This window comes from Setaria italica, chromosome VII, assembly GCF_000263155.2.
Source record: "Setaria italica strain Yugu1 chromosome VII, Setaria_italica_v2.0, whole genome shotgun sequence".
Classification (NCBI taxonomy): Eukaryota; Viridiplantae; Streptophyta; class Magnoliopsida; order Poales; family Poaceae; genus Setaria; species Setaria italica.
Window position 1 is genome coordinate 27,405,735 of NC_028456.1, and position 13,786 is coordinate 27,419,520.

At 48.2% G+C, this 13,786-nt stretch overlaps 1 protein-coding gene across 1 annotated transcript; it reads right to left on the reverse strand.

Annotated features, from left to right (window-relative positions):
* Positions 1-214: 214 nt before the first annotated feature.
* LOC101770909 (aluminum-activated malate transporter 10) lies at positions 215-2,342 on the reverse strand. Its single transcript, XM_004978127.1, has 3 exons — positions 1,985-2,342; positions 1,694-1,834; positions 215-1,591 (listed from the first exon to the last, which is right to left on the reverse strand). The coding sequence occupies exons 1-3, from the start codon at positions 2,340-2,342 to the stop codon at positions 570-572; spliced, it is 1,521 nt and encodes a 506-aa protein (XP_004978184.1). The 3' UTR covers positions 215-569.
* Positions 2,343-13,786: the final 11,444 nt, after the last annotated feature.

The window sequence follows — 13,786 nt, forward strand, 5'->3', positions numbered from 1 at the left end:
TCGGGGGGGGAGGGGGAAGAAGCCATCTCTACTTCAGATACAGGTTTACATTGACTTCGAGGTAAACATTATTAGCAGAAGGTTTTATTCGCCATGAACCATGGTGCTGTGCTCCTCAACTTCTCCTTGGTGGATAAAGGATTCATAACCGGTCCAACGACGCAACCTTTTATGCTCCAATCACGTCCATCCCCTTGATCCGGCATGCTAGGGCTTTGTTTTGATAGGCTGGAATATGAGGACTCCTTTAGGTCTTGTTTGGAACTTTGGATAAACCCATTCCCTCCTAATACATATGATTTAGACTTTAGAGTGAAAAGTGAACTAATTTGTACATCAATTTCTCCCAACTGTATACTCGTAAGAGTGAAAGTGTAAGATTGGAGGGGATTATCATGTTTCCACTTTCCAAACGAGGCCTTAGAGGATGCCACTGAATTGTAAAAACCCGCGAAACCCCATGCATCAGATCGGGCCAGGATGACAATTATCCCAGCCAGCTCGAGTTATCATCTTCGAGTCTTGTGGAATTAATTCCGGTGGTCAGAACCTGATGATCTCGATCAAGCCTATTCAAGCGCCTTCATCGTCGTCCGATTCCCTCCCGACTCTTCCGAGTCCGAGCTGATCATGGATTGCTCCTTAGTCGCGGACTCTGCAGGCTTTCCGTCATCTGCTGACCTGAAGTTCGCGAGGCTGGCCAGCGTGTCGACGGCGTCCACAACGCCCTCGACCCTGGCGGACACCTCTATCAGCAGCGAGGTGACGGTGAACAGCTGCGCCGCGTCCACCAGCAGCGCCGTAGACGCCGCCGACCCCGCCCCGGCCAGCAGCAGCCCGGACGGGAGCGCCCTCAGGTCGTCCCGCAGGTCCTGCACGGCGGCGTTCATGTCCGCGACGGCGAAGTCCAGGATCCCAGACGCCGTCATCGAGGTGACGGAGGCTGACGCCTCCCTGAGCACCCTGGCGCACAGCGCCGCCACCCGCGTACACGCGCCGGCGAGGTGCCGCCTGGAGTGCCCCCCGTGCGGCGCCGCCGGCTGGGCCTCGGCCGAGCGGGCGCAGCCGGCCAGGGCCTCCACGCAGTAGGCGCAGTGGCGCATGGCGGCGCCGACGTTCCGGTACTGGCCGTACGGGTGGCGGAAGCCGAAACTGCCGTGCGGGGGCTCCCACCGCGCAAGGTTGGCCTGCGAGTCCTCGGACGCCTTGGAGTTGAGCACGCACCTGTACCCCTCCGTCGCATTGGAGGACGACGGCCGCTTGTCGCCGCTCGCCTCCTCCTCCGCGGCGTCGGCGAGGAAGTAGCCCTCGACGATGGCCTCGAGGGCGCCCGCGAGGCTCTCCATGTTGCGCGCTGTGGCGCGGTGCAGCTCCTGGCCGGCCCACACGGGGCAGATGAGGACGCAGATGGCGAAGCAGATGGAGACGCCGATGGAGATGGTGCACACCCGCTGCTGCGCCAACGCCACCAGCGCGCCCACGCGGTACCCCGACACCGCCACCAGGCTGTAGGTGAGAATGAAGATGGTGACGCCGTAGTCGAACCGCGCCTTCACCGTCGGGATGAAGCGCGAGAACGTCGCCATCGCGGCTGCAAGTTTCGCCGTGTTATTAGTCATAGAGTGTCATACCATACGCCATACGTGCATGTTTTTCGGGCTACTCATGCATCGATTTGGTCTAGGTTACGTACCAAGCAGAAAGACGGAGCCACTGCGGATGAACGGCTCGAACTTGTCGCCGGACTTGCTGGCGATCCAGTGCACGCCAAGCGCGATCACGGCGGCGCTGGCCGTGGCGATGGCTCGGTTGAACCCCTTGTACACGCAGCCACCTGCGCACACGCCCATGCATGTTGACCAAGTTCGTCAGGTCACAGTGTATGTTGACCAGTTTCCGAATGTACTGTATGTGGCACGTTGTGCATGCATGCTTGACCAAAGAACGTTAATCCCGCATTCCCGTGCATGTCATGCAAACTCACCGACGGTGTACTCGAAGACGACGACGACCGTGAGGAGGGCCCACATGGCGGCGCCGCCGACGCCGTCGTATAGGGGCCTGGTGTAGTAGAACACGGAGACCATCGCGAGGGCGAGGCCCACCTTGAGGCCGTGCACAGCCCTCCGGGGGTCGTCGGCGCCGATCCTCCAGACCCGCCCGCCGAACCCAAGCGCCTTGTCCCCGAACGCGAGCAATCGCGCGACCAGCCACGCCCACGCCCGCGCGGCCCGGCCGGCCTCGTGCTCCACCGTCACCGACGCGCCCTCAGCCACCGTCACCCGCCACTCCGGGGCACTAGGCGTCGGCCGCCCGTTCTGCGCCGGCTTCGCCGCGGCCATCTCCATATATGCCCTGACTCTTGCAGCTTCACAATCACACGGCAGAATGGGGATGGAGGTGGAGTGGCGACTGGCGCGCTGGAGCCCTAGCTAGGTTCAGGTGGCTAGGCTCATGCTCTTGTTGCTCCTGCTTTGGGATGGGATGTGCAAGAATCTGGACGTGTGGCACCTATATATAGTGGCATACTAGGAGAGAGAGAGGCTGATGTTAGGCCACGGTCGTCTCTCAAGGTGGAGGTGCTGACCGACCTTTGCGCACAAACTTAAAAGCACCATGCCGCTTCTTTGTACGCATATCCATGCATACATGGACCATGCACGGTTTCATAAAGGATGCATAATCGTTTTTATTTGTCGCGTTCAACGTAATCGACTTATATAAAAATATTAATATTTATGGTACATAATTAGTATCATTAGATAGATAGTTGAACCTATCTTCATAATAAATTTATTTAAAAATATAAATGTTGCTAATATTTTCTACAAATATTGTCAAGTTTAAAAAGTTTGACCAGCTCGCTTAATATTAAGGTCTTGTTTAGTTTCCAATTTGGGAGTGCTAAAGTTGGGATTTTGCCATAAATGCGTAACTATAGCATTTCGTTTGTATTTGTGAATTATTGTCCAAACATTGACTAATTAGGCTTAAAAGATTCGTCTCGCAAAGTACAACAAAATTGTGCAATTAGTTTTTGATTTCGTCTACATTTAGTACTCCATGCATATACCGCAAGTTTAATGTGATGGGGAATCTTTTTTTACACAGTGTCAAAGTTGGAATTTTGAGGGGAACTAAACAGGGCTAAGAGACAAAGTGAGTACAAATGGAAATGGGGCAGTACAGAAGGCAGCAATTGTTGGCGTGAGAACACGCAAAAGGACGTACCGGCTGTACAAGTACAGCGGTACAATATGTTTGGCGAGAGCGAGGAACGAATTGGCATGCCCTCACACAGTCACATATTCACATTCTCGTTTTCTTCCTCTGTTGTCACGGAATAATCATCGAATGTATACGGTGCCACAACCGGGAATCAGAAAAGAGGGACACATTGTCTATTCAGTAGTAGGTTTGCTGTTGACAAACCGATCTGGGTGTACAAGCACGAGCGCTACCACTTTTGGGATAGATGGGATAAGTTATATTAGTGCTAGACAGCAATTGGCGCTCCTCCTTATGAAGATAGGGTATTTTGATCTTTCGCAGGCGTGGTCTCTGAAATTAGCCCTTATAAAGCTAGGTTTGAAGGACTAATGAAATAAAAATTTTTAGGTCCCTGTTTCAATCACCATGGGCTAATTTTTACCGGCTAAAGTGTCGGTGAACGCTAGCGATTACTCGTGACGAAGCGTTGTGGTTTCAAAGAATCTCTTCTCCCCTACAATATTTTCTTTTACGGGTACTCCCCTACAAATTGGGTACATAAACCTGGTTGTGATCTTAATGTTCAGCATGACTCTGTTAAGCTATTGATACTTGAGACAAATATAATGTTGTGATTTTATATTAATTGCTCCCGTGTACAAGAAAAAATAATTAAATCGATAAACATACGGATAGGATCCCTCTGGAAATGATGTGAGCCGAACAAAATGATGAGAAAAAAAAGGAGAAGGGAAAAAATGTGGATGTCGTGCAACACTCATTTGGAGTCCTTAAGAAATGCAGTATTTTAGGTTCTCATCAGGTTATCTTAGTTCGGTAAGCGCACAAGCTCTGAAGAATTGCGGTTGCTATATATACATCATCATCCTCATCCATCTTTTAGGTTTGGCACACTGACTGGAGACCTTCTTATTTTACACCCCAACCTAGAGATACATCGCACATGCCCACAGCTCACCAACCTGGCACGTGTCACTAGCTTGGGAGGCGAAATACATGCGTCTATGCCTACGTGGAGCAACACAAGTGACGATGCATTGACAAGTCAATAAGTCATGTGCCACGTCAGATATGCGGTTGGTGCATAGATCGCCCGAGCTTTGCATGCAGTAGTGCCCAAAAAAGGTTTAGCTAGCTTTCCCCAACTTGATTAGATATGTCACGTTTTTTTGGTAAGCGCACAACACACAATGACACAACCTAGCTAAAAAGGAAAAGAAGCTTTATTTAGCCCACTCATATGCAAATCATCTGTCTGGGGGCTGCTTATCTTCCTTGTTTAAGAAAGTTTTGGTAATCAACTTGTAAGCAAGTTAGTGGGTTCGCCTATGCGTTATGCATGGTTGGTACAGTGTTTGGCTAGTACTATATCCATTTTTAAATATATGACATCATGTTTTTAAAAATGAACTGAGTAGCGCGCCATTGATGAGGGGGTCAGAAATCACGCTGATACATTTGATGTTAGGGCTAAGGCGTTTCAATTCCTTCGTCGATTAGCTAAGTACGTACCTCCTTCCATAAATATAAGGAAAACAATTACTTAGCCACACAATTTAGTGATATAAATGCCATTTACCTTGTTTATCAAGTATTACCATGTTTGATGTGATGAACTCAATCTTGGACTTATTATTGTAAGGTTGAGGTGTACCATGATTTTTTTAAAAAAAACAAAGACTATATTTTTTAATTATTAGAAAAGGAATTATTACTATAAGTTTTCTTGGATAAATTCGGGCTGACAAATAATTAAAATTGATTTTCTAAAATCCTACGGAATGAAATAAATTATGAAAGCAAAAATAATGGCCTATTTTGATGGAGCCATCTAAAATTTTAGAAACCATCTAAAATTCATGTGAATTTATGGAGCAACGAGAATCCTTAGATCCAATGGAGCGCTAATTACAATTCTGAAAAATGGTCGGGGCCTTGCGGTGTGCAGCACTCCTCTTTTCATTGTTTGGATGCAGCGCCGGTCGGGTTTGAAGCTGTATAAGGCCCAGCAGGCGTCCCGGTGTCTCCTTGGCCTACCACTGAACGGAAATGTTTTAGGGCAGTCCAACCTAGTTTCCATAGTCTAGGATATTGTATCAAGAAATCATCCTTCACAATGCAACTTTTTTATCTAGAGTCTAAATAAAAATCCAACCAATCATTCTCCCTTCTAGTACCAGATTCTAGCAGCGGTGCAAGCGCAAAGGATCCTGCAGTAATTAAGAAGAAACTACTTGGGTCTCCCCAATACAGAATCGCTGGTTTCTTGGCTCATTGGTGCACGTGAGGACTTAGTTTCCTCTCTAAGAAATGGTTTCTCTCTCTCCATAATAAATCTACTGCCACATCAGCAAATTGCTTAGTTGGCATGATAATTAAGAGGGATAGAAACTATCATCAATGTCCCATTGGGACTGCCCTTACAGCACCAGAATTAGGTCATCAGAAGATCACCGTCTCAACGATCTTTTGCTTTGTTTAAATTAAAGGCACAACGGACTTATCCATCACCTTTGCGTTCGAATCAGTAACCTAACGTCTAACGATGGTTGGGGTTGCGCTCTGCAAGCACTTATCGCCCTATAAACGACGTCGTGGTGCAGCGTGACGTGATCGTGAAAATGGTACACGCGATCCAGCGCCGATCAAGCCCGGACATCGGAAGAGCGGCATTCAACAAAGTTTCTGGTTACCACTTACTACCAAAATGAAGACCGATGTTCGAAAGATCGATGGGAAATTTGCCTACAGCACACCATGAAAGTGCTGTTTTGTCTTCAACACATCACCAAAGTTGATTTTGTCTTCAACACATCGTGAAACTGTGATTTAATCTACAACACACCACATTGAATAAACTAATTATTTTCAGCTAAGCAGATAGGTAAATAGACCATTGTGCCCTCCGCTGGAGCCCACACGTCATCTTCTACCTCCCCTCTCTCTGCTCCCCTGTTCCTCTCCGCCGCAGCTCTCTTCTCTCTCTGCTGGCCTCTCCCTTCTCGTCTCTCCTCTCTACACGATGGCTCAGCGTGCAGCGGTAGCTCGCGTGGGTGGCAAAGGACGGCTCGCCCGCGAATGGAGGCGGCAGATGTCGCGCGCGGGCGGCGGCAGATGTCGTGCGCGGGCGGCGGCAGGAGTGCGCGCCGGCGGCGGTGGCAAGCTCGCGAGCGAGACAGCAGCGACGGTGGGGCTAGCTCGGGCGGCATCAACGGTGGGGCTAGCTCGGGCGGCATCAACGGTGGCGCTGCTCGTGGCGGGGAAAGATCAGGCGGCGTCGGCGCGGCTCGCGGCGGGGCATCTTCAGGCAGCGGCAACGGGGAGCTCGAGCGGCTCAGCTCGTGGCGTTCGGCGGTGTTTAACTCGGGCGGCACGGCTCGCGGGGAGCAGGTGACAGCGGCAGGCAGTGCAAGTGCCCGAACTGTGTGAAGGAGTTCCTGCATGTGCAGAGCTGCAGACCATCAGCAGAACAGGAGGTCGGCGACAGGAGAAGAAGAGAAGCCGGCGGGGGGGGGGATGGATTAAGGAAAGAGCTGTGAGGGAGAAGGAAATGACATGTGGGCCCCGACGAAGGGTGCCCTTTTAGACGCTATCTCAGCAGGAAATGATTAACTTATTCAATACAATGTGTTGCAAACCAAACCATGATGTCACGATGTGCTGGAAACAGAATCAACTTTGACAGTGTGCTCTACACAAAACCGTCAATTTGCAATGTCCCACGGACAAATTCCCCAAGATCGAATAGTGTTCAGTTTGCAAAATGTTTCATGGGGGTGGGCTGCATTATGGTCGGTGGGCTCATGTAATGTGTTCGACCGGGACAAAATGGGCCGTGCGATGCTCGGCTACGCAGAGAGAGAGATGATAATGGATCGAGCCAATATTGGTCCTGTCCTGGGCCTGTTTCGGTGCCGTGGACCTCTGGTTAGCTTCCCCTCTGTTTCATGGTCCTCTCTACTCCTCTCCGTTGTCCGTTCGCACTTGGCACTGCGCAGCAGAGGCTCCAACGCCGGCTGGGCTGCCGGCGCTGGGCGCAGCAGATCCCGCATCCCGCGGTGCCGTGCCGCGAGGGACCGATAGATGAGTACAGCTACGCTACTCACGCCCAAACAATAGCAAGGATCCATTCATCCATCAGACGTGGGTACGAGGCCATCCGCGCATGCCGGCCGGCCGGCCGCCTTGTGATGATCTGTCAGAGCCGGACGGAGATCGACCAGCCCTGTGAGAGCGTGAGGTTGCGCATGGCTGGCTTTGTCTTCGTCCCAGCCTGCCTCGCCAAATATCGCCCGTGATACACGGACGCGGATGTCCTCACGTCCCGGGCACGAAAACAACACCTACCTTTGATCCATGCTGCCTGCAAGTGGTAATGGCAACCGATCGAGTAGCCATGGCAAGCCGGCTGCTCACTACCTACGGAGGCTGCCAGTTACGTTCAAATCGATGCACCGATCGACGCATGGTCCCGAACTGATCGACGACCCTGCTTCGTTCAAAATCCAAATGCAAGCTTCCAGCGCGAGCGATCGGGATCAGCCCGATCCCTTTCGGCCTCTGCTATAATTGGCCTTATCATTGTGTCACTCAGACACGGTCGATCGATGCGAATGCGATGGAGATACTACAGAGCCGACATGTTTGAACGACTACCCGCGCGTACGTAGCACAAGCACCACACTAGCCGCTAGCTTGGATCGACGTCGTGAGCAGCACGGCACAGGGACATGCACTACGAGCCCCGGGCGGTCGTGCGTGCCGGCAAGGAGCCGGCGGGCGGCGGTCGATGTGTATCCTGCGGCCGGCATGGAGCTGGCCGGTCATCGACCCAGCGACAGCTACAAGCCCTATTGCTGTCGTATACTCCTCGTGCACCTACACCAGTAGTGCTACTTGAAAGAAGTCAGGCGCAAAGAGTGTGGAGGAACACGATCCTGGGGTACGACGGTTCGTGTTGATTTGGTGTGCACAATCGGCCGCATAACAGGTTACATATATAATCTCTTAGAGATAACGTTTGGTCAAGCTAACTACCAAATCTATTTACAACAGAATAGGATTCTATCTCTAGTTTACAACAGAATCAAACTATGACCAAACATATCTCTAAAGAGACCAGGTTTGTTACAATATGGAGAGAGAGATTTCTTCTAACACTCTCCCTTAATCTGAACTTCCTAGATTAAGATTGTTCATGAAAATTTCCAAATGCCGAACAGTAAGCGGTTTTGTAAACCCATCAGCAATTTGATCCTCTGTAGAAATATATTCTATGTTAAGTAACTTCCTTGCTACTCTTTCTCAGCACAAAATGATAGTCCACTTCTATATGTTTAGTTCTTACATAAAAAACTGGATTAGCAGAAAGATACTTAGCTCCAATATTGTCACATCACAATTTTGCAGCTCTCGGCACTTGAATTCCCAATTCATAGAGTAAAGTTTGAATTCACATCACCTCGGCAGTTGCATTAGCTACTGCCTTATACTCAGCTTCAGTACTTGATCTTGAAACTGTAGCTTATTTTTGTGCACTCCATGACACAAGATTAGTTCCTAAGAACACAGCAAAGACACCTGTTGACCGTCTGTCATCTGTACAACCAGCCCAGCTTGCATCTGAAAAAACACTTACAAGCAAAGAATTGGTTCCGCAAATCTTCAACCCAATATTAGTTGTGTATTTCGAGTACCTCAAAATTCTTTTGACCGCCATCCAATGTATAGTAGTTGATGCATGAAGAAATTGACACACCTTATTAACTGAATAGGAAATATTTGGTTAGGTCAAAGTCAAATATTAGAGAGCACCAACAACACTTCTGTAGTTTGTAACATCATTCGGTCCAAGCAATGACCCTTCATGTGCCGAAAGCTTCTCAGAGGTGGACAATGGTATAGTCACAGGCTTGCAATTCATCATGCCCACTCTATGCAACACATCATTAGCATATTTTTCATGTGTTAGCAAAATCCCATCCTTTAACTTGTTCACCTCAATACCAAGAAAATAATGTAATTCACCAAGATCTTTTAGAGCAAAGTCTTTACTGAGATCTTGTAACAGACATGCGACTGCATCTTGAGAAGAGCTAGCAACAATAATGTCATCAACGTATATAAGCATAAACATAGTTATGTTTCCTTTATTATAGAAGAAAAGTGACATATCTGCCTTTGATGCTTTAAACCCGAGACTTTGGAGCTTAGAACTTAACCTCGAGTATCAAGCCCTTGGAGCTTTCTTTAGACCGTAGAGAGCCTTATCTAGCTTGCAAATATACCCAGTCATAGACTTTTCTTTATACCCAGGAGGTTGTTTCATATACACATCCTCCTCTAGAAGTCCATAAAGGAAGGCATTCAGCACATCAAATTAACGCAAGCACCATCCTCTAGACACAACAATTGATAATATGATTCTGATAGTTGTTTCTTTAACAACTGGTCTAAAAGTATCCTCATAATCTATTCCATACCTTTATTTGAACCCATTTGCAACCAAGCGAGCTTTATATCTATCAAGACTCCCATCAGATTTGCTCTTAACTTTATACACCCACTTGCAATCTATTATGTTTAACCCCTTCTTAGGTGGAACCAAATGCCAAGTCTTATTTTTTTATCAACGCTATATACTCATCATCCATAGTAGCTTTCCAATCTTTACTATTCATGGCTTCATCTAGATTACGCGGTTCACCAGAAACAATAAGAAAACCATACTTAACAGTGCCATCAGTATATACCTTCTCCTTGCGAATTCCTCCTTGACGCCGAGTCGTGGGATGTGATACCTTAGGTGCTGGATGGTCAGCAACAACAGATGAAGTAGCTCCTTCGGTGGTGCAGAAGATCCTGCATGTGGTGGTGGGAGAATCTCCATTCCCATGGTGCTCCCGACCAGCCCAGGGCGCATGGCTACGTCTGGTAGGCGCACCCGCTCCTCCGCGGGTGGAGACGCGCTTCGACGTGGCACGGAGGGTGATGTGGCGGGCGTAGATTCGGGCGCTACGGAAGACAGGCACGTGGTCGGCTGCTCAGGCAGGATAGCCTCGGATCCCGAGGGCGATCCTGTTGAATCTGGCACCAGAGCTGATGCCGGATCAGCTTCGGTGGTCATGCTAGAACTGGTTTGCCTCCCTGCATCGTTATTTGCTGTGTCAGAGCCACTATTTTCATCCAAATTTTCACCAGAATCATTAGTAGAATCAAGAAAATCAGACGCATCAGTATCTAATTGTTTCGCCCCAACACTAGAAAAGGTAGGATTAAGAAGATGTTCAAGAAGAAGGGAAATTTCCTAACGGAGGTGAGCTTCTGCATTTGCACGCAACTTGGAGAAGAAAAATTCATTTTCATCAAAGATAACGTCTCTTGAGATACAAACATGACCTGAAGCCACATCTAGGCACTTGAACCCCTTGTGGAGAGGGCTATAGCCTAGGAAAACACATTGCTGAGACCAAAATTGAAGCTTGTGTTTATTATATGGACGGAGATTAGGCCAACACGCACACCCAAACACTCTAAGGGATGAATAATCTGGTGTTTGATGGAAGAGGCGCTCTAGAGGAGTTTCAAAATTAATAACCTTTCTAGGAATTCTATTTATAAGATAAGTAGCATCAAGAAAAGCTTCATCCCAAAATTTAAGAGGCATAGATGCATGAGCTAGAAGAGCTAGGCCAACTTCAACAATGTGTCGATGTTTTCGTTCTGCAGATCCATTCTGTTGATGTGCATGAGGACATGAGACGTGATGAGAGATGCTAACTTTCTCAAAAAAGGAGTGAAGTCTTTGATATTCCCTGCTCCAATCAGTTTGCATAGTTTTAATTTTCCGATCGAACAACCTCTCTACCATGCTTTGGAACTCATTAAACTTTTGAAAAACTTCAGATTTAGACTTGAGAAGATAAATCCAAACAAACTTGCTATGATCATCGATAAAGCTAACATAATATTTCCTTCCTCCAATAGAATCTGGTGTAGGACCCCAAACATCAGAATAAATAAGTTCCAAGGGAGAGCTAGATGAACTAGATGACTTGGGATAAAGCAATTGATGAATTTTTACCTTTTGACAAGCATCACAAACTGATTGTTTATTGGACTCGATGAAATAAGGTAAATTGTTGCTACTAACTATTCTAGTAACAATAAGGGAGGAAGGATGACCCAAACGACTATGCCACCTTGCAAGAGATGGCTTCACAACTTCAAAAGCCTGCTTTCTGGGATGAATCGAAGGAAGGGGATAGAGTCCTTTGTGGCATCTCCCTCTAAGGATCGTGGTCTTCGTGGCTTGATCCTTTATCAAAAAAATAATTTGGATGAAATTCAAGAAAAGTAGAATTATCCTTAGCAAGGCGATGAACAGAAACAAGATTCTTAGTAGTCGAAGGAACGTGAAGAACATTATTAAGATGTAAATCACGAGTGTGGGTTGGAACAATAGATGTATCGATGTGAATGATCTTCGTACCTATACCATTGGCCGTGTGAATCTGCTCATTGCCATTGTACTTGTCGCGGACGGAAAGGTTCTCAAGGTTGCTTGTGACATGATCTGTTGCCCCAGTGTCGGTATACCAGTTGGTGTCTAGACTGTAGGTTCCTATGGTGGTGGCGACTAGACGCTCATCGGGGGTGCAGTTCTCATCATAGCGATGCCAATATTCATGAGCCATATGACCTTTCTTGAAGCATACCTAGCAGAGGGGACACCCTTCACTGGAGCCTCCTTGGTTGCGCTGCTGGTTGCCGTAGAAGGGGCGTGACAGCTGATTGCCGTGGCTGTGTCCACGCCCGCGTCCTCCTGATCCACCGTCGCGATTGCTGCAGCCACTGGGCAGTCCACGCCCTTGGCCACAGCCGCCTGATCCATTGCTGCGCATCTTGTTGACGGAGTTGACGGAGGAGCCCGCCCCATATTGGATGTCAAGCCGTTCTCGAAGCTAAGGAGCTCACAGCTTAGCCACCGAGATCAGCTCAACCCTTGTCATGACGGCGGACACCAATGGATTGAACTCAGGGTCCAACCCATTGAGAATGTAGGCGATGATTTCTTCCTCATTCAGTGGCTTCCTAGTAGCCGCCATCTCACCGCTGAGAGATCTCATCTTGCTGACGTACTCAGTGATGGCCATTGCACCCTTCTTGGTAGTAGCTAACGCGAGGCACGTTCACTGAATGGGCACACGTTTGTGCGGCGAACATTCCTTCCACCACTTCCCACGCTTGGGCCACCATCTTTACAGCGACGATCTGCACAAGGACGTCTTTGTCACGGATGTGAAGAGAAACCCGAGGACCTGCTGGTCACGAGCGAACCACTTGTTGTAGGCAGGGTTCAGAACTTTGGCGATCTTGCCATCTACAAGGTTGCCGTTGACCTCAGCCTCGGGAACGCCGGTCTTGCCGGTGATGTAGCCCTCCAAGCACGCACCGCGTATAGCGGTGAGCACCTGCGCCTGCCATAACGCATGGTTGCTCTTGCTTAGCTTCTCCGTGATCTGGATGCCAAACAGAGGGTTGCAGGTGTTGGAGCTGGACGCCATGGATCGATCTGTAGTGGAAGCAATCTAGACTCTGATTACCAAGTCAGAGGCGCAAAGAGCAGTTCGTGTTGATTTGGCGTGCACAATCGGCCGCATAACAGTTTACATATATAGTCTCTTAGAGATAACGTTTGGCCAATTTAACTACCAAATTTAGTTACAACAAAATAGGACTCTATCTCTAGTTACAACAGAATCAAACTATGGCCAAACATATCTCTAAAGAGACCATGTTTGTTACAATATGGAGAGAGATTTCTTCTAACGCTACTAGCTCTGAACTACTCAATCGATCGATCCACCACCGGTTTCACCATCCAAGGCGGCGTCAGACTCAGACACCGGGAGATATTAACTGTATTATTGGTCTGTACTTAGCCATCAAGATCAGTGTGTTGTCTCTCTGCATGACCAATGTGATGTCATGATTCTATCATGCCTGACGAATTGGTACTAGCACGAATGATTTCAAATATACAACGGCCCTCTAGTGTCTGTGAAAGCTGAATCTGGAGTGGTGATCATCAAAGATCGGATTAGGTGATTTAGGTAGGCACTTCTCTACTAATGGTGCGCGACTATCATCACTCGGAATATACTACGACTTATATCGTGTGATTATTGTATATCCAATCAAGCATGTGTAATTCATCGAGGGGGCCGGGGCGAGGCGACAGTGGCATGTATATACAATATGCGAGTGGACCGTGCAACAAATTCAATTGATACTTGTACAAGTGCCAGTGAGCCTCAGCCACTGCCACCACCAAAGAAGTCACGGCGACTTTCTAGGTGGCAGCAGCTACAGAGAGGGCAACAAACTAAGGGGGTGTTTGGTTCCTTTGCTTATTTTTAAGCAAGTGTCACATCAATATTTAGATACTAATTAGGAGTATTAAACGTAGGCTAATTACAAAATCCATTACTTCTTTGTCATATCAGTGACTTCAGGGTCAAAGACTGTCGTTCAAATTCAATTCAATTTGTTG

What these genes read in the sequence shown, in the direction of transcription:
- LOC101770909 (XM_004978127.1), bottom strand. Translation starts at nt 2,342, where the DNA reads ATGGCCGCGGCGAAGCCGGCGCAGAACGGGCGGCCGACGCCTAGTGCC. An exon ending in CGTCTTCGAGTACACCGTCG is followed by an intron (nt 1,835 to 1,984) that starts GTGAGTTTGCAT and finishes GCGTGTGCGCAG; the next exon opens with GTGGCTGCGTGTACAAGGGG. An exon ending in TGGCTCCGTCTTTCTGCTTG is followed by an intron (nt 1,592 to 1,693) that starts GTACGTAACCTA and finishes CGAAACTTGCAG; the next exon opens with CCGCGATGGCGACGTTCTCG.